Source organism: Panicum virgatum, chromosome 1K (genome assembly GCF_016808335.1).
Source record: "Panicum virgatum strain AP13 chromosome 1K, P.virgatum_v5, whole genome shotgun sequence".
Classification (NCBI taxonomy): domain Eukaryota; kingdom Viridiplantae; phylum Streptophyta; class Magnoliopsida; order Poales; family Poaceae; genus Panicum; species Panicum virgatum.
The window spans coordinates 42,712,549-42,736,387 of NC_053136.1; the positions used below are offsets into that span (position 1 = coordinate 42,712,549).

A 23,839-nucleotide genomic window follows, 5' to 3' on the forward strand; every position below is an offset into this window, starting at 1 on the left:
CGGTGCGATAGGGGGGCCTGTCGGCTCCTAGGGAGCCGACAGCGCTATCGGCACATTTAAACCCCCCTCTATTTTCACCCGGTTTTACCGCCGCCGCCTCCATTTTCACCACCACCACCGCCGATGCCTCCCTCCTCGGCCCGCTAGGACGCCGTCGCGCCTCCTCTCCTCCGCACGCCGCCGCGCCTCCGCCCCTCCGCGCAGCGCCGCCCCTCCGCCCTCCGCACAGCGCCGCCCCTGCCCCACCCCGCCCCTGCCCCACCCCTCCGCGGCGCCACTACAGTAACAATGGAATGTCAGCTGCGGCCGGAAACAAATCAATGTGTCTGCTCATGCAACAAACCAAAACTGCTACACTTGCCTTATTCACATGTGTACGCTGCTCGTGGAAAGGCAGGAATTGAGGGGACACACGTGTCGCCGTATTATCTCAAGGAGGCAGTTCTGGCCACTTGGAGTGACGAACTTCGTGGCTGGAGAGCGCTAGTTGACTTTACCAGGCCTCCGGCGAATGGGCCAGATTGGATACCGGACCCGGACACCAAGATCGTTCACCGTGGCTGTTGGAAGAGTTGTCGTATTAGAAATGACATGGATGCTTCAGAGGCAAGAGGTGGTGAAAAAATTTGTTTGGCATGCGGTGAAACTGGCCACCGTCACAAGGATTGCGAGAGCTACCCAACCTATAGGGTTGCTGGCGGGACGGCGGAAAGGCGTGTTCCACAACGCACCACTAAGAAGACATAGTATGCAGGTCCTACATGTGTCACATTCAAGACTATGTGTTGTACATTTGGAGCCTATGTGTTCTTTATGGTTGAACTGTATGTGTTGTTTCTTTGTACCCTAAGCGTAGTTTATGATTGAAGTGTATGTGTTGTATGTTAGGACTGTATATGTACCTCATAAGCGTAGTTTACGGTTGAACTGTATGCTGTACGTTTGGAAGAGAAGCGCAAGAAAGACCAGAAAGAGATCCGAATGAGGATTGAAGCAGCGGAACGTAAGGAGGCGGAGGAGCGTGAGGCGGATAGAGACAGAAAGCAAGAGAGGGCACGACGTGTGACGGAATCGGGCCTGAAGCCATTAGGAAGAGGAAGTATCCCAGGTGCACTCAATGATGTACCAACAGTTTGTCCCGGCATTTCAAATTCCCTAAGGCATGTTAGATCTAGTTCGAGCACGAGGTTACCGTGTTCCATGCACATGCCACTGCAGTTTGTTGTTTTTAGATAATCATTTACATATTAGGCCAGTGTGATGTACCTTAGTTTCTAATGTAATGTCAGCCGGGATTTTATGTACCACTTTGTTCAGTACAAGTAGTACCGTAATAACAACGTTGGTTCCTCCATAATCAAAAAATAAATATTGCAGAGCGACTCAAACACAGGGTTAAGTAAACCGACCGGTCCGGTCAAACCGGTGCGGTCCGGTAGCTGTTTACCTGACCGGTTTGACCGGAAACCGGTGGAAACCGATCAAATTCAAAATCAAATTCAAAATCGCATGTTCAACCGGTTCCGAACGGCTTACCGGTCGGTTTGACAGGTTTACCGGCCGGTTTGACTGGTAACCGGTCAAATTCAATTTTTTTTCTTTTTTGGTTTAAATTCAAATGCCCGCAAAGTATAATAAATAAATGTTTGTATAACATATTTTAGTCTAAATGAACCCTCCAACCCTCTTTTATACTACTTTTACATTGTATTTGTATACTTTTGTATGCACGCTTTTTTTGTTTAACTTCAAATCCCCGCAAACTATACTAAATGAACGAATTTTTGAGAAAATTTGACATCATTAGATTCGTCGCACCTTGAAGTATTTTTTAGGAATTTTTTGAGAATTTTGCATTTTTTTAATTTAAATTTAAATTTTGAATTTGGGCCGGTTTGGTACCGGCCCAAACCGGACTGGTTCCCATCGGTTTGGTGAACCCTGCTCAAACAAGCTAACTTACTTCGATTAAAGACTAACGAACTACGGCATTACATAATTCAACACTCATAACAACATAAGTGGCATGTCTACACCTCTCCCGAACAAGGGTAATGACATCCACGGCTAATCGTAACATGCCTTAGAAAATTTAACGAAACAACAACTACGAGCATTTCAATAACATAGGTTACTCCTAATAGTGGCCCCACATGGCAAACTGAGTTGAACCTTCTCCGTAGTACCCTCCCATAACAGGCTGCGGGGGCGGGGCGGTGGCGATGGCAGTGATGGAGACATCTTGTTCTTGTGACAAGGACAGTTGCAATCCGCAATAGTGCACGGTGCCTCCTACGAACCCGCACCATTGATGCGGTCATCCTCTAGCGCGTCCGGCTCCCCGCTGCTCACTGCCATTTCTAGATTGAAGATATGATTCTGCAGGTAGTAAATGTACTCTTGATGGGGATGAATTGGAGCCGGGTCGACCCACCTAGCAAACCCGCAGTTCTCTGGAGCAACGGAAGACTACAGAGAAAAATTTGGGTTACGTATACGAAAAAGCAAATCCATAATCAGCAAAGAAGTACTTCATGAAATTACCCATGCTCGCGGGCATTCGAAGAAGCGCCGACCTCCATCGGTTCCCTCGGCGCACATCTGCACTAAGCAGTCCTCGCCATGCACGCACTTCGGCCAATCTTCTTAGCGCGGATCATACCCTCTCAGAGGTGAATCGTCGCTGAAATCACTCTTGCTCTCGACAGGAAACTCATAAACTGCTTCAGGAAAAGACTCAGGACCAAGAGGACCATCCCACAGTATCAGAGGTCCCTTCCTTCCCCCCTTTCCTCTACCAATGCCGAAACCATTTCCCCTAGATGATCCTCCACTAGACATCACTACTTCACTTCTATGAAATTCTCGTGCTGAGGAATGCCCTGCAAACGCATATTTATAGGTGGGCAAGAGGGAGAGGGTTGTCGGCCAGCCAAGGGGACCAGTCAGCTGCCCACGGGCCGACAGGCCGTGTCGGCTACCCATGGGCCGACAGGCCTTTACGGCCGACTGGGCCGTCGGCCCAACTGGTTTGTCGGCCTAAAAAGGGGTTGTCGGCTCTTTAAGGGCCGACAGACCCACTCGGCGCTGACAGCCCCCGCGACCGCGCCACGTAGGCAGTCGGCTCCTTAGGAGCCGACATGTGGCCAGTCAGCTTTTCCATAGCCGACAGGCTTCTATTTTTATAATTTTTTATTTTTGCTATTTATTTCTACGATTAACTATTAAATTAATATTATTTAAAAAAATCTCCTAGAGTAAGTACCTGAGTAAGACTTCTGCGGGAGTGAATTTTTCGTCCGATCCCTAGTTTATAAGTAGATGCCTTGTTGGAGATACTCTAATGGCGTGGACAAGAATCCTTCCCCACACGGAGAATTCTTTACCCAGAGGTCAAAAAGAAAAAGGCTACGCCTCCCCCACACGGCCGGAAACGGTAATTCCCCTCGAGGCGGCCACACGGAGGTCGACATGACGGCGGAATCCACTCACCTCTTCGGAGATCCTCCCGGCAGTGCTCCTGTGTTGGCGCATCCCCGCGGCCTACCTGCGTGCAACTACGGATGACCAGGCTTGGGTTCCACACCTCCCTGTCTCGGGCTCGGCAGGCGGCACGCAGCTGCGTACCTGCCTGTCACGAACAGCCACCTTGACCGTACTGCACGGACGGGGACGGTGGAATCTTTCCACGGTCGTCGCGGCTGGGGAGGAAAGCCGGGTAAACCGCGGGAAAAGGAAGGCGCCGACCGCACGACGCAGGGGGGCGATACTCAATCGCCTGATCTACCGCGGTTCAGGTTCAATGCCGTCGTGCCCGCGCACTCGCCTGCCCGGATGATAGGAGGGGCCGAGCGGTGTCCTCGGCGGTAGATCATACCGTGCGGGTGCGCCTGGGTTTCAGTTCAGATGACGGTTGACGCGACGCCGGTCGTGAAGATTCAAGATTGGCGATCGCGGTGGGCAATGTTGCCTGCCATGCGCCCATGGGGGGTGGGGGCGCTGCCGCCTACCGCGCGCTACGGCTGCTCGCTTGATGTGCGCCATCCATGGCCAACGAACGCCCCAACGGGTGGTCGTGCAGGTCATTCGGGCGCCTCGCTTTCTCGCTCGCCATCATTCCACGTAAAAGCTTTTACGGTGTGGCTCGAGGCGGACATGCGAGCATGCGTTATTGACGCACACTCGGCGAGCAATCATTTGCGGCAGGGAAACGAGCGTGCCAATCTCAAGCAGGGGCCACTGATTCCTGTGGCATCTTTGCAGGGGACCGGAACTGGCAAGTCGTATCATGGCGATCGTTGTGAGCTTCTTCTCAAGGCAGTTGCAGAAAATATAGCCCGTAGCGGATAGCATCAAATGTTGGGTGATGTGGGTCTGTGCACGCATACGACTCATCTGGCATGCATGGATCTGAGACACGATGCGCGTACGTGCCGTGCAATGTCGAGACATCTGTAAGATGTTAACAAATAACAATATTCAACATTGAAATAGAAGTATAGAACGGGGAATCACACAGTAGTTAAGAGACATGGCATCTAAATAGCATGCACATGCAAGCTCTGCAAACGGAACCGAGCTATCTATAAATTCAGATGCATGTGCGCGCACTACTCAGGCCTGCACCACATCTGGGGTCGAGTTGGCAAATCACGTTATATATACAACGCGCAACCAGAATACGATGTGCTTACAGCCACTGCTACCACCTACCAGTACATTGTTACCGAGCCCTGTAACAACTAAGCCACTCGGATCATTGGAAAAATAACTCCTTCAAGGCATTATCCATCAGCTGTTGTCTTCTTTTCATATTAGGGTGGTGGAACGGTTTCCATTGCCAAGCAGTTTTGGCCTACGTTAAAATCCATTGCCCTATAAAAAACCTCAGGACAAATAGCTCACACTGGCAACCTATCTCCTCCTGCCGTAACTGTGATAGAAACCACCTGAGCCCGCGATGTGGTGCCGTTGCCGACCACCTCCCCGCGTGGGACCATCCCAGCTTCCCCGTCCACCTGATCTGATGCTGCTAGTAGTGCTAGCTCCTTGACCCCAATTCCCCATTTGCGATGCTCCTCCGTTCAGCTCTTCCTCCTCCCTTTCGTTGTATTCAAGGATCCTCCGTTTAATGCTCTGCTTCTCCTCAAGCTCGGCAGCTTCTTGCTGCTTTGTGCTTAGCACGAGTGAGCTGTCAGCAGGGATCAACATTTGCTTTGTCTGTTGTTTGTGTCCTTTCTTCATCAGCACCTTAACACGCACCTTGCTGCCACCAACATTGCCACCCTCTTCATCCACTGTTTCTTCCCCACTCTCGGATTCTGTGGCCCTTTGGTCTTTTGAACCCTCAAGGACATTCATCGGTACCATCATGTTCAAAGGGAGCCTTGAACGAGCCTCTGATTTACGCGACTCCAAGCTCTCCTGAAGAAGGGCCTTCAGCTCTCGATCAAAATCTTCTTGCTCCTTCAGATCAACCTGCATGATTTTCTGTCTAACCTCAACATTTTCTTCCTCATCAGAACCAACAGGAATACCATCGTCTTCATCATCACCTTCATTATCTGAGCCATCATTTGATTTATCATCAGATAATATATCCTCATCTTCCCGCCCATCAATGCTGCCACTGCCTGAATAGCTCTCACTGTCTGCTACTTCATGATCTTTGCCATTTTCCTCAACTCCATTTGTTGCGCTTTGACCATTCACAGATGCAGCACCATCTCGGGGCTGTCTTTTCTGAGATTCATTATCCGAGTGTCTTTCATTTTCAGCCTTTTCTACTGGAGCTGAACGTTCATTTTCCTCGAGCTCGATTAATGCAGCATTTAGTTCTTCAATTGATGAATACCTAGACATGTTTGGTCGGATATCAGCAAATAAATCCTGCAAGGATACATAGAACAGCTCTCCTCAGTCTTCGCCAAAAATAACAAATATCTTCAGAATCATCAAACAATTCAAGTAATCAAGTGTACAATCCTATGATTCTCTTTGAACTTCAGATATGAATTACCAATAACTGATAGCAATATTTGCCATCATCAAATGTAGCATAGCATGTTGGTCTGAGACAGTACATTGTAAAATGGTTTGCTGCCAGACGTGTAGCTCAGTATACTGGAGTACTGATACTAGTAGTAATATGCCATGAACAAGCTCAAGATCATACAGTTCAATTTGTCTTTCGTCATTTACATCTTAGCTTTCCATTAGCAAGTTAAATGCTGCTACCTAAGCTCACCAGGTCAAATAGGAGTAAGGCTATAATTTATTTTAAATAAACAGATTTGGTCCCCTGATTCCTTACTAAGATAAATTTTTGTGTGATCTGTTGAAGGAACAAACTAGACATCAAAATATTGGCAGAAAAATGGTCCTGACTGTCGAGTAAACTATTCAGAAGTCAGCAAATGATTGGATAATAACCATCAAATACAAGTCGGTTAAGTACTCTCAGCAAAACGCATGTTCAACCTCATCCAGAATGCAAAAGCTATTAGGAAAGCATTCCCGGCCACTCACAATGTAGATTTAACTACTGCATCACACAGCTTCTAAATTTGTTTGAATTCATGATTCCATTTGTGCAGACGCGCCTGTGGCACGATGGTTGAGGCCGCCCGCTGCGGCGTCTCCCCGCCCAGGCTCGAAGCCTGGGTGCTGCATGGTCGTTGTGCCCCCTCCAAAAATATAGTAACCGCGCAGATGGGTCCGCGGCCGCCACGAAGCGTGTGCGCGTGAGGTTCCTGCCAGCTATTGAGGTTCGGGGGGGTCCCTACCTTAAGGGCTATGTCAAGGGGACGTCTCTCCCCTTGATCGAGTCTTTTTATTTTTATGATTCCATTTGTAACAAAGAAGAATTATGTAAGTATTCACGCATAAGTTTTATATGAAAAAGAACTAACCTGAATGTCAAACTCTATGTCAAGTGGTATGGGCCCTTTAATCATAATGTATCTTTGAAAGTGTAGCAAAAATTTGTCGAGCTTCCTTTTTGAAGATCCCTTACTGAAGTAGTGACCACAGGTCTGTAAAAGTGTAATGATCAACCTGATCCTGAAGCAGTCTTCTGGTGGATCCAACACATCTTGCTGCATAAGTAGAGAAGGGGAAAATGTTCAGTGACAACATATTATGGATCCTTAGATAGACACAAGAGTGATTATTCTCAACATGAGCTTGCATTTATTTCAAAATATGAAAGAGGCCAGCTTAACAGAGCCAAACTTTTTGACAATTCTTTATTGCCAAAGTAAGTAGACTTATTTACACCAATGTTAGGCTAGGCGCTAGGCGGTTTCTAGGCGGTGACCCATCGCCTAGAGCCTAAGCGAGCCTAGGCGAGCCTAGGCGTTTCTAGGCGATTTTCTAGGCGGTGTTGTACATGTATATATACCTTCCTATACACATCAATTATATCTCTAAAAGAAAAGAAAATCTGAAGACTAGTGGGGGCAGTGGGCCTAAAGTTGGACAAAAAGGCCCATCAAAGCAGCCCAACCCAAGTCCCAACCCTAACTCCACCTTATCTCCATCCGATGCCTCCCCCACCTCTGCTTCCTCCTCCACCCGCTTCTTCCTCTGCTGCACAGCCGCCGCCGCCTGCCCGCTATTGCCTCCTTCGCTGCCCAGACAGCCGCCCCCACCCTCCCCTGCTTCCTCCTCCGCTGCCATCGCCCTCGCCGGCGTGGATCGATGCCGAAGCCTCTCCCCCAGCCCATCCTTGCCTCCTCTGCAGTCGCCACAAGCCGACCTTCCCGCCGCCGCCGCAACCTCCATCCAAGACTCTGCCGTCGTCGCCCGACGTCCCAGCCCGCCTAGGGTACCGCCTACCCCCTAGGCGAGGCGGAACCATAGTCACAGAATTCGGGGTCGATGCCTCGTCCCACGACCCGGGAACGCCGTTCTGATTCGAGGGTCGGGGTCAAAGAGGGTCAGTGTCCCATTCAAGGTTGGATCGCGTCCCGGTTTGAGAGGGGTCGTAGCCCTATTGCTAGCAGATTTAATTGGGATAAGAAGGTTATTGATAGCGGATTGATGTGGTTTTTGTTAGATAATAAGCTAAGTACGTGTAGTATGATCTAGATGTACTATTTTGTATGTTTCTTATATGCTTGTGCAGATTAGTTTCTTCATTAGTAGCACATATATATATATAGTTTTTGTCTTTTTAAAGACGCATCGACCCGAAGATATCGACCCGGATGAATCAGAGTCGCGTTCCACATAATAATTTATCGTTCCATAGAGGTATACCCCATTCGTACCACAATTTTATAAAGTGACGACCCTCGACCCTCGACCCCGTTCCTCGACCCGGTCGACCCAGGAACTTTGTGACTATGGGCGGAACCCCTCCGCCCAGCGACTAATCCCGCCTAGGCGAGCGCGGAACGCCGCCTTGTTGAACATTGATTTACACATCTGTATAGATACACCTATGGTGCCCACAGATAATTCTAGAACATTGCTGAACTTGATTTAGTTATTGAGCTTTGCAAAAAGGCAAATGATCAGATTATTTAGAAAAACTGTGGATATATTTGCTGGAGACATACAATACAATTATTTCCTACTGAGAGCTGCTAGGTATTTACAGTTAACAGACTTGTATCTAGACGCATGATGCACAACGAAGTTTATTGTTAGAAAACGAATTTGAAGCAACAGTTCTAAAGGGCGCATTTACTTACTTCAGGAGTTCCATGACCAAACACAATGATAAGGTACAGTGTCTCAAATACAACTGATGAATCTATAAGCTTGTAGCAGTATAGCTCCCCAAGGAACCGCATGTGAGCAAGCCGCCTTTGTTGCATCCCATAGTCATTCAACTCCAATCCAACCCTTATCTCTTCTAAAACCTAAATAAAAAGGGGAAATAAGTATATAACTTTGATGTCAAACAGTTTCTCCCCCAAAGTAACAACTGAAAACTGCCAGTTGATTAAGGTGCTACAATTTCCTTTTACATACTGACAAAAGCGGAAGAAAAAGACTCCTATGAGTTGAAAAAGTGTTATTTTCCTTCCTTGTTATGCACTCGGCTAAAGGGACTAACCTCATCTACCACTGCGACAGCAAAGTCATCATGATGGCGGCTGAGGCTAGCAGTGAGAAGAGCAATCAGATGAACTTGGCTGTACTTTCCTTTGTGAACCTTTAGGAAGCACTTTAAAAGGTACTGTTGACATTCTGCCCAAGGTAACTTGCGTAGTTGGCGGAAAACATGTTCAGCACTTGATTTGTCAAGATCTGAGAAAAGCAACTTTCTTATGTACTGCACAGGGAAAGGGAGGATAGTTAACTGTATAGTTTCGTACATAAATTCAATGGAAACGCACAATAAAAAGCAAAGAATACATGGAAATCTTACTTGATGCAAAGGTGGCCGAACTTTTGAGATTCGCGCAGACCTTTCCGGCGGTTTACAAAGGTAGTAGGCGTTTTCTACAAGTGTACTGTGACGTGGGTCCAAATTCTTGACATTCTTTAATCTCATCAGTATCTCCAGCATGTTAGCCATGCGAATTGTAGTTTCAGGTGAGCGATACAAAAAACGCCCACAAGTCTCGAGAAGGTTGCAGGCTACATCGATGTTATGATGACTGAAATCATCTAGGCAGGCCTGAATAATATAAGAATTAATACAAAAATACAGAAAATTCGTTATCAAACCAAGACAAGAAAACACAGTGAAAAGCAGACCTCACTAGTCCCCTACATGATAAACGCATACCTTCAAACAGCTAAAAACAAGAGCTGGAGGAGCCATCTTGAACTTGCACAGCTCCCCAATAAACCTTATGTTTTTTATTTTTGTTTCAATGTTGATTTGATCCTGAAAGGTTATAAGCAGAGAGAATAGTTAGTAAACTGTATATACAAAACATATAAGAGGCAAAAGAGTTGCTGCTTCCCTCCACTTGAAATCAAATTTCAAGGAGGATTTGGGTGACATGATGAACATATTTGTAAATACCATAATAAATAGTCATTAGCATTGTAGAAACTAGTTTTCCCATGGATTTCTTATATATATATATATATATATATATATATATATATATATATATATATATATATATATATATTCATGTTAATCAGCTTGGATTCTAGAGCAAAAAAACAAATAGTCGATATCCAGGGCTTAGAAGTAATATTCATGATAAGAAAAGAGGAAGTAGGCACAGACAATGTCAAGCAACAAAGAGCTATGAGTATACCTTCTTATTTATTAAAAAGTTGAACTCCTCTTCAAGCATAGAGAGTAGCATACTTGGAACATCTTTCATACAAGTTGATAGTGTCGCAACCAAACGAGAATAGTAAGGCAACAGTTCCAGTGAAGTCCTATTGACATTGAATAAGGCACGCACAAGTTTCTTTCGATTTGCTTTAGAATTTAAGTAGCAAAACTCAACCTGGGGAAATCAAAAGTAGCTTCATTATGACAATCAGTCTAAGGTAAAGAGGATAGACAATACAAGATGAGTTAATACCGTCAATTGATCAATAAGATCACGGCTAACACATCCAGGCAACCTCTGCAGGAGGTTGTCCAAACTTGCGCCATCCAAGGCTCTTACTTTCTCTTTCTCTCTTTCGTTTTTCTTATCCAGATCCTTCTCCTTAGGTTTTTCCTTTTCTCCATCTTTTCCCCTATCTTTATCTTTGTCCTCGCTATCTTTGACTCCATCATCTACTTTTACTTCCAGTTGATGTTCAGTGGCAGAAGTTTGAGCATTGTCATGTAGTTCAGTCTCTTGTTCTGAAGTGGATTCCTTCATAACAAAATTCATACAATGATTTCGCAGCAAACCCAAAAATTAGAATATCTGCTAAGTGAATGCATATTTAGAGTAGGGGGCGTATATATACTGCCTTCTCTCACTTACACGAGCTCACAAAGAGAAGAGGAGTACAAAACAACTTTGTAGATTTCAGATATAAAGAACATGTTATCAGTTCATTCAACCATCTGTGAATATCATCAGGCAATGCATAATTGATTCACATGGATTAGGAGCTAAAGCAGGTGGGTTTAGATACCAGAGAGGAAAAGGAGGAACAAAGAGAATACAAATGTAAACTTGAAGAATGGACAGTACAGGACTCATAATCTTACACTAGATTGCTCACGGCCCTTAGAGTGTTGCTCATTTGACTTAGGTTCAACCTCTCCCAACAATACAGCTGGCACAAATGCTCTGCTCAAAAAATTCATAATATCAAACCAGCAATAAATGAAAGCTAACAAAAAGAATCTGGTATCGGAAACAGTAGTAAAGTAAACCTGAGATCAGGTAAAGACTCGTAAAAAACTTTGGTATCTTCATCATCCCAAATAGGTTCCAGTGTGGATGATTCTTTTCCAGAAGAGGTCGAGACATCAGTTCCTGTAGTAACCCTCGTTGTATTCCCATCATCTGGCATCACTGGAGGCTGCATATCAAGAGCTTCGGCCAGCCTGCAAAATAGAACGTTAAAGACAGCCAAAATCTTATAAGAAAAAAGACAGAATACTAATTGGCATGTCACACAGAACTATCAACAGATGTTTGGTTCCTGGCTTGCTGCACTACGCTGTGCCATCTAGTTAGGAATTTTTACTAATTCACGACACAGGTGGAAGGTGTGGATTGAACTTAGTAAGATGGTACATCAATACTACCTATATCCTGTCTATTTAAATATGCCCAATTGATGTTGTATCCTGGCTGAGATATGGATGAATCTGACTGCCATTTCATGCAAGTACATTGTCGATGTCTTTGTTTTCTTTAAAAAGTTTTATTTTATGATTGTAATAGTTGGGGTGGTTCAAGGGAGCAAAGAAAAAATCAGGTAGTAAATTCCACGAGTCATGTGCATGCTCCTATGCAATTCATCATGAACCAAGCATGTCATTACGTTTAATCCAAAAATGGCAGAAATGCATACTGGAATCTGTTCCAGAAATCAAATCAACATACCCAAAAAAAATAGAAGTGGTATGTCATTACATTCAATCTAATAAAAGACCACAGAATGGAAGCTTTCTGCTGATATGGCCAAAAAATACTCACGAGGATACACCACGTAGCAACTGATCAAAAGACTTCCTGAGTTTCTCATATGAGGCTGTGTTCTCATCACTTAGTTCACCTTTGGCACTTAGAACTTTTGCATTCTCTGCCTCCATTAGACGAAGAGACTGCACGCAAAGAAAGAGTTTGGTTTATGCATGAATATATAGGGAAAATCAAATTACAAACAACAGTGTCCAGAAACAACGAAAAGGAGTTACCGCATGTTCTGATTGTAGTAGTTCAGCTACAGCATCATAGTAAGAGTTCAAGGCTTTCTTAAAGAACTTCTTCTGATCAGCTGTAACATTTAGGTCCTTAAAGAACTGCATCAATTCAGCATTTTTGGCAAATCAATTTTATGTAGAATCGACGCCTTACATTGTGAATAAATTCAGATCACCAGAGTCTAAGACATATCAATCTGTTGACAATAACCATATACTCTGTGGGTCTATACAATGCAAACGTGCTTATTTGGTAAACTCTAAGAACAGCACACAAAATAATATACAGTTGCAGAATGGTTATCAAGAGTAATAATTTTATTCATGAAGGTTTATCACGTGCTTGGGCCCAAGCCTGATGGGCATCATTAGACAGTGAAACTTCCTGAAGTGAAATGAAAAATAGAAACAATATCAATGCACTTTGATCTACTATAGTGAAATATTAATTGATTAGGTGTTATATAGTCACATTTAAAGTCTACAAAAAGTATGCTGCTTAATCCTGGAAAAGAAAACTGGTAAGTTTGGAGCTTGGGGTGTGTACTGAATAAAGATCAGCTAGATCCACCATTGCATTTGAATCACGTTATCAGTATTTTTTTCTGAGACCATAATTTAAGCAAATAAGGTTAATACTTAAATTTCGCTTACTTCATCATAAGCTTCTTGACCGTGAGACTGTAGACCTACAAGAAACCTCCCTTGACGAGCAAAAGTGGATAGAAGAGACAAATTTGTCTGAGTTGCTTCACGGTCCTTCAAATGTTCTGCTGATGTAAGATCTTTTATGATATTTACAAATATGCTAGCATCTTCAACAATTCCAACAAAGTACAGTTCAATCAGAAGTTTCAATGTGCTTCTCTTCTTCATGGCTCTTGAATTTTTGTCTGCATCCAAATCATCTCCAGATTTTCCAGGAAAGAAAACCTTCAGTAGACCTTGTATAAGACAAGGAGAGAAGTCCTTGTATCTTTGATGAAGCATCGAGCAAACCTACATTACATAGCAAAAAGGGTAAATCCATATAGACAAATCATTAACTAAACCTCAAAGTAAAGTGATGATGGTTGGACTGGATCAAGATTATATAGTAATTATAGGAATAGACGATAAAAATGATATGAAAGACTCCACCCGATCCCACTACTGGTTGGACCACTAACCGGTGAATCAAACATCTCAGCAAGCCAGCAGCTGCTAATTACCATAACTATGCTACAGCATAGATAAGAATGGTTGATACCTAACATACAGTGACATAGAAACAAGTCCAAAGGTTGTCACTAATATGGTACAAGATAGCAACAGCTATGATATGGGCAGATTGAACTCTAATCATCGAACTTCTCATGTCAAAAAGAGACTCTAATTGAAGCCCATTAGCCCAGTTTGTTGAAATACCTAATTGATTGATTCCATCGAATGTGTGCAGCCTTGATAATATTTAGGCACCCGCCAATAGATCACAGCCAACCGAGTTGGACTCCTATGGTTAACTGTCCTAATACTAACTGACTGAGATGATGCATTCTCATAAGGAAACTACCCTGATACTGATAGCCTTCCTAATACCACCTAGCAGACACGTAGGATAATGAACATGCTTCATCATGCAACCTAGAGACTTGACGTATAGAAAAGATCTTGCACAGGTAAAGTGAAGGAGGCAACAGAAATGACATCATAAGCGTGTCTATGAGAAATGGACATTTTTACACAAACTATAGACGACTGCTGTTGCAAATCACCTGAACTGCAGCTTGTATATCAGCTGAGCGAAGTTTGGCCTCACAAATATAAGAAACTGCTTCACTGACAAATTTGCTCAAATTCACACTTTTCAACTCATCCATTAGCCCATCCTTCTGTTCATCATTTATTGTCTTCAGCTTCTTTATCACTGTTGTATTTCGCTTGATACTGGAGTCCAGAGTTCTCAGGTAGTTTGCATCTGGAATTATTGAATCATCACATAGATCATATGCGATGATACAAAAATTGTGCATTACTGATCAAGATAAAAGGTGCATATGCTATGACAAAACATGAACCATATATCTCAAAGCAAAACAACCCAAAATTATAAAACAGAAGAGATAAGCAAAAGAAGAAAAAAAAGTAAATTAAACCTAATATTAAGTGGCTCATCATCCTCTGGTGTCAGGACTCTAAGAACGTATAAACAACAGAAATTCTTGAATGCCAAATTGTCACCGTAAGTTTTTTGTTGTCAAAGAAAAACTTACAAGTGAAATGTGATAGAATAAGAGCTCTAGGCTAACATATATAAATGAATCTTCCATAAGATTATAGGAAGAGATCCATAAACTTTCAAGTGTGGCTTTCTAGGACTCCAAAATATCAGAGAAATTAAGTTACATCTTAAATTTAGAGCTAAAATTTTGGTTTCCTTTCATTGCAGCTATATTTCTCATCTAATTCTTGACAGCTACAAACATACATTTACAGTTGTAGAGCACATAGATTTTATCTCTCCCACCTAATGACCAAGTTTTCAATCATTGTATTAGAGAAAATTGTTTTTTTAACAATCGTATAAAAAAATCTCCAGCGAATTTTTATGTGAAGATAAAGCAGCAAACCCATACTGTGTGTGACACATCTAATTGGAACTGCGATTTTAGAGTGATATACGAATGTAGAAAGTAACTCTACACCTAATAACAAGAATAAGACCAAGAATGCTTCCAGCAATCAGAGTGGTTATTTGTGCATTAAATCATTATATGAAATATCCATTAGTGAAAGAAATAAATACCAGGCCTTTCAGGATTTAGGTTGCTCTGGCGGAGGGAAGTCTTTTGATCAATAATTTTTTTATGTTCTTCAAGACGGGCCTCCTGCATAGAGCAAAATGTTAGTGAGCAGTATAGCGTTTATAGCAATATAGATAATAGAAACAGGAATTTAAAATCTGCAACACTAGAGAATTTGAGCTTGCTCGAGATACTAGAAGTTGACAACAGGAGACCACGAGAGAAATCTTTATTTGTGGAGCACTGTCACACAATATGACCATAAAATTGCATGGGTGAAGCTAGGTCCAAGATTTATCTTAGCTCCTATCGATGGACAATTGCTGGTGGTGACATTTGGTTGGTGGGTTGATTGAAACTCAAGAGCATCCTGGTTTGCAGCGTCGAGCAGTGCTCTGTCCCATGCCCTCTCATCATTCATGCAATCTAGGTTATAGCACACATATTTATCTGATGATATTTAGGTCAAAATTGCAAGACTAATACTAAAACTTTAGCAATGTTATCGATTGAACCACATAAGGCACTATCATAGTTGACCTATCAAATACCCAACCAATTCTAGACATGGTAAAAAAGTCCCTAACTGATTTGTATCCCTATCATTGACAGGGTTTGACAAGGAAATAAGGTTAGAATGGATTTATGACCAATATCGTCAGATTAACAAAATTAGATGGCAAAATGAAAGGATACCCCTAAATAGTGAAATTACGAGATAGCAACATCAACATTTCAAATTACCACTTAAGGAATAGAGGTCTCCACTTACCTCATCATCCTGTTTGCTTTGGCGCGCCTCATCATCTTGCTTGGTGTCAGTTCGGTTCTCATTTTGAACATTATCCATTTTGTTGTTCGGAATAAAAACCCACAACTATAAAACGGTACCAAAACAACCTTAGAACCTGTTAACAGCAAATAGTAAACCACAATCAATTAGTGGTAAATTATAATGGCAAGTTAGAACCCTAAAAAACGGGCTGACACAAACATAACCATCATAACAAAGCGGCCTCTCAGATTATGAACACACACCAGTAGTCACAACTCGGAACACAAGTAGCATAGTTTGACCCCCCCCCCCCCCACCCCCACAAATTTTTATCTATTATTTAGAGAAAAATAGGCTACGTTTAGCAACCCCTTCCCGAAACACACGCACCACAGCGAGCAAATCCGCAACAAACAAACTATAGGAATCGGAGCAGGGCCGGACCCAGCATAGGACATGGGTGTACACATGTACGCCCGATAATTTTTGCAAAACGAAATCGAAGTTAGTAGGTAATATATTGTAACTGGATTCGGATCCAAATACAAATAGTTTTGTTAGGGTTTGGGGTGCTCCATCTCGCACAGCAGAAGGAAAGAGAAGGGTCGGGCACACCTGGAGATGCACGTCGCCGGCAAAGAGCTTGGCGAAGACGTGACAAATGGCGCCGCCGCTCGCCCAGTCGTCGCCGCCAGGGAAGGAGGAGCAAGGGGGAGAGTCCGAGAGAGGAGAGAAACAGAGGGGGGAGATGTAAACTCGAGGCCCTGAGCCCTAAGCCCAGAGCCCTGAGCGGGAGCCGGGAGGGCTGTGAATGAGCCGAGCGTGAGCGAGCCTGCCACCTCAAGCTGGAGCATCCGAGCCGAGGTCGACTACACCGCAGTAGCGTTGACGGTAGATTAGGAGATGCACATACACATATTAAGGCCTGTTTAGTTCCGGCGCAAAAAAAAATTCGTTGAAATTTTATTAATTTGAAGTACTAAATGAAGTCTATTCACAAAATTTTTTGCACAGATGGGTTGTAAATCGCGAGACGAATCTAATGATGCTAATTAATCCATGATTAATCAATAATTAGCGGATGGTTACTGTAGCATCACTGTTGCAAATAATGGATTAAGTATACTCATTAGATTCGTCTCGCGATTTACAGCCTATCTATGCAAAAAGTTTTGTAAATAGACTTCATTTAGTACTCCATGCATGTGTCGAAACATTCGATGTGACGGTTTTTTTCGTTTAGGGGTTTATGGGTTAGGAACTAAACAGGGCCTAACGGTAGATTTAATTTGATTAACAAATGGAAATAGAAGTATACCTGGATATTTAGTTTTATTATTTTATACCTATTTTAACTTGTATGACACGTCAGCTCGCTAGCTAAGAGAAGACTCTAATCTCCGTAGCCGGGAGGGAGTCGGCAGGAAGCGTCCAAGGATGGCAACGGGTCGGGTTCGGTTCGGGTGGAGTGTCTGGGCACCCAAAACCGAAACCCGAACTTAAAACCCGAACCCGACCCAAACTCTGATTCGGGTGCAAATTCATGCCCAAAATCGAAACCCGCGGATACCCGAAACCCGACGGATAATCCGAAACCCGAATCTTTTTACAAATCAGCCTGGTGATTCACGGACTGGCGAGGTCGCGCCGTCGCGGTCTGGGCGTCTGGCGAGGCGCCTAGGCTAGTGAGGTCAACGAGGCCGTGCGGCCGGGCGGGCGGCCGGCCGGGCGCTGTGCGAAGCGGGCCTGCGGGCCACGGGAGGCGCCCGCCCTCCGGACGCCGGTGCGGCGGTGCGAGACTCAGACTACGAGGGGCCGAGGGCGCGAGCGGCCACCTCCCTCCGGACGCCGTGGCACCGTGCGCCTCTGCCCTCCGCGGCTCCACCTGGACCACCTCGAGCCCCCGACAAGCCCGTGCGGCGGTGCAGGGGCACTGGGGTCTGGGGCTCGCCGCTCGCCGCCTTGCGGGCGCTAGCCAGCTGGCCGCTGGAGCTCGCCGGTCGCGGGCCGCTGGCCGTTGGGGCTCGCTGCTGCGGATCAGGGGCACAGCACAGGGATCCGGCCGTGCGCAGCTCAAGGGATCGAGGGGGCGGGGGTGCAGCGCTGCAGACAAGCGCCCAGGCTGCCAGGGTGCGGCGGCGGGCTGGAGGGGATCAAGGAGGCAGCAGGGAGGTGGGATGAGAGAGGATGGGGTTGATTCCAAGTATATATTGCTAGGGTTTGTAGATGGGCTTTTATTGGGCTGAAAATTTCGGGGCCCCAATGGAGCTCCGCGGGTAAATTTTGGGATCCGCTCTAAACCCGAAATATTTCGGGTACCCGAAACCGCAAATCCGCGGGTCTAATCTAGAATCCGAACCCGCAAACCCGAAACCCGCGGATACCCGCCCCGCTGCCATCCATAGAAGCGTCGCCGAGCGTTGATTGACCTCGCCATAGGGATGGAGCAGAACTCGGAGTAGTGGCAGAGCCAACAAAAATTCCAAGAGGAGTTGAAAGACCAAGAGAAGGCGAGCTGATAGCCATGGTCGTCATGGTGACCGCGATGGCGCGGGCGTGCAGTGGCGACCTACCTGCTCACGTGGCACGCCTCCCTTCGCGACCCTCCAGCTCCCTGTCCTGGGGCTTTTTTTCAATCCGTGGCTCCTACAAAAACAGTTCCAGCTGCAATTTTTAATGAAGTTAAAACTGAAGCTATTTTAAAAAGACATTTGGTAAAATGGCTTCAATTGTTAGATCATGATAGCCGTAGAAGCTACAAATTTTTGTTTGAGTCACGTAGGCCGAGCCATTTTATGGCTTATTCAGTTTCTATAATGCACTTTGACAGTGATGAAGCTATTGAAAAAGCTATGCTAAGCATGTTCTCTGGGCGTTACTTCTTGCTTGTTTATAGTTGTTGCCTCTTGAGCTATCTGCTAAATTATAATTAAAATATAACGTTAGCTACTAGACATTAGGATTGCTGTACAACTAGATATTAGATATTGAGCGGAAGGCGGAAGGTGGAACCATGGAATGAAATTGGGATGAGTTTCACGGAGCCGAGTTTCACCCCCAATGTATGCAACAACCTCGCATTCATAAATGTTCAGACCGGCTTCTTTTTTTTTGAAAAGTTTGCGGGAGCTCCGCTTTGTCATTTAAGGAGAAGAAAGCAGAAGTTCAGAGAGCTTACAGTGGTGATATTACATAAAAAAAGCAGTTCTCAAACTCAAAAAAAACGAAACTAAACATTAAACGAAGATAACTCAGGTCTTCCGCAGGCCAAACTCCTACACTGCATCTCAGACTTGATTTCCTGCAACACCTCCCCTGGGGTCAGAGTTTTTTGCTCGAAAACCTTCTTGTTTCTTGCCTTCCAGATGTTCCAGGCACAATAGATCATCACCGCTGCCTTGAGTCGCCGATCCTTCTTTGGTAGATAAGCTAGTTCCTTCTCCCACCAGGCCATGACTTCAATTCCCTGAACCGGTTTCTTGATGGTAGACTGTGTCCAGGTTTCCAACAGTGCCCAAACTTGTTGTGCAAATGGGCAATGAAGGATGAGGTGCGATGCTGTCTCGGGTACCAGATTGCATAAAGGACAGGTTGGGTTACATGGCCATTGCCGAACCAGTAGCTTGTCTGTTGTCAGAAGCTTACATTGGATGAGAAGCCAAGCAAAGAACTTGTGCTTGCCTTCAGCATCTGCTCGCCAAACGTTCTCCGCTCTGAAAGTGCTAAATGACCCAGGAAACTGTGCATTGTAAGCAGATTTTGTCATGTAAATCCCATCTGACGTCCATCTCCAAGTGATTTGGTCTTGCTGATCAGATAACTGCACACTCTGAACAAGGTCCCAAAGCTGAACAAAACTTGCCATCTCCTTGACTGTTTGCATTCTCCATAGCCCTCGTGTCCAATTCTGGTTGTGCAGTTCCTCCTTAACCGTTTTGTTTTTCCTCCATGCCCACTTGAAAAGATCAGGAAAATGATCCATCGGTGCTTGCCCATGCAGCCAGGTCGACTGCCAAAAACTTGCCTTTTCTCCATTGCCAAGTGTCACTACTGTACTTGCTCTGAATAGCTGCCGATCAACATCATTCACAGGCGGCTCAGTACCAACCCAAGGCCGATTAGGAGTTGTCCATTGATACCACAGCCACCGTAACCGAAGAGCCCTGCTGAACAGATCAAGGTCAAGAATTCCAAGTCCACCAAACTTCTTTGGCCTCGTAGTTTTGGTCCATTTCACAAGGCAGTGCCTTCCCTTGGCCTCCGCTTCTCCTTTCCAAAGAAAACTCCTCCTTAACTTATCTATCCTTTTGATCGCCCACTTTGGCATTTTGAACACCGTCAAGAAGTAAGTTGGCAAGGAGGATAGCACCGAGTTGACTAACCTCAACCTTCCAGCCCTATTCAGTAATCTTCCTTTCCACGCTGCCAAATTGTCACCCATCTTATCAATCAGAGGTTGAATGTCAATACGTCTAATAGCCCTGACGTGTAGTGGCAATCCCAAATATTTGCAAGGGAAGGATTTAACTGGGCATTTGAAAGCATCCATTATGTGTTGTAAGTCAAGTCCCTCGCAGCGAATTGGGTACACCTCACTCTTTTCAGTATTAGTGATCAGACCAGATGCCCTTCCAAAAGCTTCCTAGATGTGCTTTACCACCTGCACCTCCTCACCCACCGGGTTCAGAAAGATGGCAGCATCATCTGCGAACAAACTTATTCTGAGTTTTGCATTTCTATTGCAGATAGGTGACAGCAGCCCTTGCTCGGTTGCTTTGTTCAACATAAGTTGCAGAGGTTCCATTGCTAGGATGAAAAGCATTGGGGAAAGCGGATCCCCTTGACGCAGCCCCGTTTTGTGCTTGAACCACTGCCCTCTCACCCCATTCAGTAACACAGACGATGATGACTTGCTTAACAGAGTTGACACCCAAGCTCGCCATCTTGCTACAAACCCCAACTGTTGAAGGACCTCTTGCAAAAAATCCCACCTCACCGTGTCAAAAGCCTTGGCTATGTCTAATTTTAGGAACAAGGTTTGTTTCCCGGCCCTATGTAACTCTCTGATGAGATTCTGAGTGTACTGGAAATTGTCATGAATACTTCTCTTTTTTGGTGTCCAGTTCGGACGAAAGCATTGCTGCCATTAACTTAGAAATTAATTTGGTGATGTTGTGTGCCAAACTAATCGGCCTGTAATCTCCCACGGAAGTGGCATCTTCCTTTTTTTGCAAGAGGACGATGTGTACATTGTTGAGCAGATTGAAGTGTTGATCATGCATGTTATAGAAGAAATTGACTGCTGCTAGGATATCCTCTTTGATCACATCCCAGCTTGTTTTGTAAAAAACTCCAATAAAGCCATCCGGGCCAGTTTCCTTGTCAGGGGCAATTTCTTGCACTACAGTCTTGACCTCTTCCTCAGTGAACTCTTCCTCCAAGTGTTGTAGGTCAGATCTGCGAAGCTTAATTAGGTCCCAATCCACTGTAACGCCCCTGCCTTGCTGCATGCCAATTCTGCTTGTAAAGTGTTGAAACACACAACTGGCTTTTTCATCATGAGTGTTCATGATCCCGTCATCAGTCTATAGATGCCTTATGAAATTTTTTCGTCATCTGACATTTGCATGCAGATAAAAAAGCTTGGTGTTTGCCTCACTGGCATGAATGCTGATCAATCTAGATTGCTGCCTTGCCCTGAGCTTTTCTATCGCTGTCAAACCAAGAAAACGTGCCCTCAGATCCAGGGCCGGCTCTAAGATTTCAAGGGCCCCCGAGCGAACCCGACTTTATGGGCCCTTTAGACTAAATATTTTTTTATTTTGTAATACGATACAGAAGATAATAGTACTAATGATGTATATATAATTTTTGAAGAACAATGTTTACAGTACAAACTAAAAGAATGGAAAATAAAACGAGTATAATTACCTTAAATAATAAATAAGCTCCATAACTCGATCAATAATAATGCTTTATTCCTTCACAAAAAACTCATTCGGGCATTTTTTGATGTAATATCATTAAGAATAATATCAAGATCAATGTTGTCAAGATATCCTTCTCAATACTGCACCTACCTAAGCCATTCAATCTTTGTTGTAACCTCAAATAATTTTTTCGTTGCTTCAAATATCTAACATTGCTAATAAATAAAATAAAGATTGAAATAGAATTACCATGCAGCGGCCAGCCGAGGTAGAGACGCAGCTGCCCAGGCGGCAGGTGCACGTGCCCAGGCAGCACGGGCTGCAGGGGTGGCAGGCCATCAACGGCGCCGTCGCGCAGACTTTCATAGTTTCATCTGGCGTCTAATTAATCTCCTCCATCTCGTCCAGCGTCTGCCCATAATCTCCTCTCTTGCGGGGCAGGCGGCGCGCGATACATGTGGGGGACTCGGAGGCGGAGCGTCTGGTTTCAGCAAGGAGCCCTTTTCTTTCATGCGACTTGGGATCTGTTTAGATGAAACGCAAAAACTTTTTTGTTGGAATCTTGTTAATTTGAAGTACTAAATGATATCTATTTACAAAACTTTTTGCACATATGGGTTGTAAATCGCGAGACGAATCTAATGATGCTAATTAATCCATGATTAATTAATAATTAGCGGATGGTTACTGTAGCACAACTGTTGCAAAATATGGATTAAGTAGACTCATTAAATTCGTCTCGCGATTTACAGCCCATCTATGCAAAAAGTTTTGCAAATAGACTTCATTTAGTACTCTATGCATGTGTCGAAACATTCGATGTGACTATTTTTTTTGTGTTTACGAGGTTTATGGGGTGAGAACTAAACAGAGTCTTGGGCTTTTGTTTTTGACCAAACATCATGGTCTGCAGCCTATTAGTACTAGACTACTAGGTACTAAAAATTTTGGGCCCCCCTTCCTCCCTAGGCCCCCGGCCGTCGCGTCCGCCGCATGGCCCCAGAGCTGGGCCTGTCAGATCTCGTCTCAGCAGCAGTTCAGACACACTTAGCTGTCTATCTATGTTCCTGAACAACATCGCGATCAACTGCCTAGCCGCGCAAAGAAGCAGCTTGTTATTTCCAATTTTCTGCTTGGCCCACTTTCTCAGTGCTTTTCTGCTTAGCCCACTTTCTCAGCGCAAAGACCGGCTTCTTGGCTGCCGTAGTTCTACTTAAAAAAAATCGAAGGTGGTTGCTAACCCAAGCAATCCGCATGCAGGATCTGATCAAATTAAACTTTGCAGATTTCTAGTAGCCGGAAGATTTCCACCCCCATACGCATCCATATCTGCTGCATCAGCGTTGGCTCACAGCATCTCCCCGTTTGTCCGTCGTGTCTCTGCTCTGCTCTGCTTTCTCTCTCTCTCTCCTCCATGTGCCCTACTCATTTTGCTGGTCCTCTACGGTGTAGTGTAGTGTCTATGGTAGCGTAGCACTCCGCACCTTTACCTTTCTACGTTGTACGTGCCCGTACACTGTCGCAGCATCGGATCGAAGTATTGCCAGGTACGGAGGCATGAATGGGCGCGACGAGGACAAGATCTTTCACCCCGTGCATCGCACTTCAGTTTCCAGCACATAGCGAGAGTGTGTCAGGGTGCTGATTGCTGAAAGGCACCGTCAGGCCGAGAGATTGAGCCCACACGGGACAAAGCAGACAGACAAGTACACCATCAATTTGCCACCATCTTTAATCAAACAATTCCTTAGACCAAAACCTCAACAACTGGATAAGCTCCTCCAGAGAACCCTAAGAAGCTGGAAAAGGGGAAAAAAAAGTTCGCCAAACGAAGAAAACCCTAAGACGGAGATCGACTCTTCCTATGAATGACAAAAACACTACAGCGTCTAGAAAAAGCACACCGCTACATCGACCTCTGGATTACACACACACACACCCCATGACACCAACGCTGCCTCCCTGTTCGTTCGCTCAGGCCGGGGTTCCTCTCCCTCCTGCCCGGCGCCCGCCCCCGCAAAAAAGACCCCGCCGCCAGGGGCCGCGGTGC

General features: G+C 44.8%; 1 protein-coding gene across 1 annotated transcript; it reads right to left on the bottom strand.

Annotated features, from left to right (window-relative positions):
• Nucleotides 1-4,522: 4,522 nt before the first annotated feature.
• On the bottom strand, nt 4,523-16,672 carry LOC120709665 (regulator of nonsense transcripts UPF2-like). The gene is made up of 17 exons (XM_039995340.1): nt 16,475-16,672; nt 15,857-15,992; nt 15,087-15,168; nt 14,056-14,258; nt 12,956-13,300; nt 12,296-12,400; nt 12,075-12,202; nt 11,303-11,476; nt 11,135-11,216; nt 10,509-10,790; nt 10,233-10,430; nt 9,746-9,847; nt 9,383-9,634; nt 9,068-9,286; nt 8,700-8,870; nt 6,912-7,097; nt 4,523-5,889 (listed from the first exon to the last, which is right to left on the bottom strand). Exons 2-17 carry the CDS (start codon nt 15,932-15,934, stop codon nt 4,915-4,917), a joined length of 3,582 nt encoding a protein of 1,193 aa, XP_039851274.1. The 5' UTR covers nt 15,935-15,992; nt 16,475-16,672; the 3' UTR covers nt 4,523-4,914.
• Between the last annotated feature and the right edge of the window lie 7,167 nt (nt 16,673-23,839).

Bases quoted from the DNA above. Each gene is read 5' to 3' on its own strand.
- LOC120709665 (XM_039995340.1), bottom strand. From the start codon at position 15,934: ATGGATAATGTTCAAAATGAGAACCGAACTGACACCAAGCAAGATGAT. The intron at 12,203-12,295 runs GTAACTCCTTTT...CTTTGCGTGCAG, and splicing joins TACTACAATCAGAACATGCG to TCTCTTCGTCTAATGGAGGC. The intron at 10,431-10,508 runs GTATTAACTCAT...TGATTTCCCCAG, and splicing joins ATCTTATTGATCAATTGACG to GTTGAGTTTTGCTACTTAAA.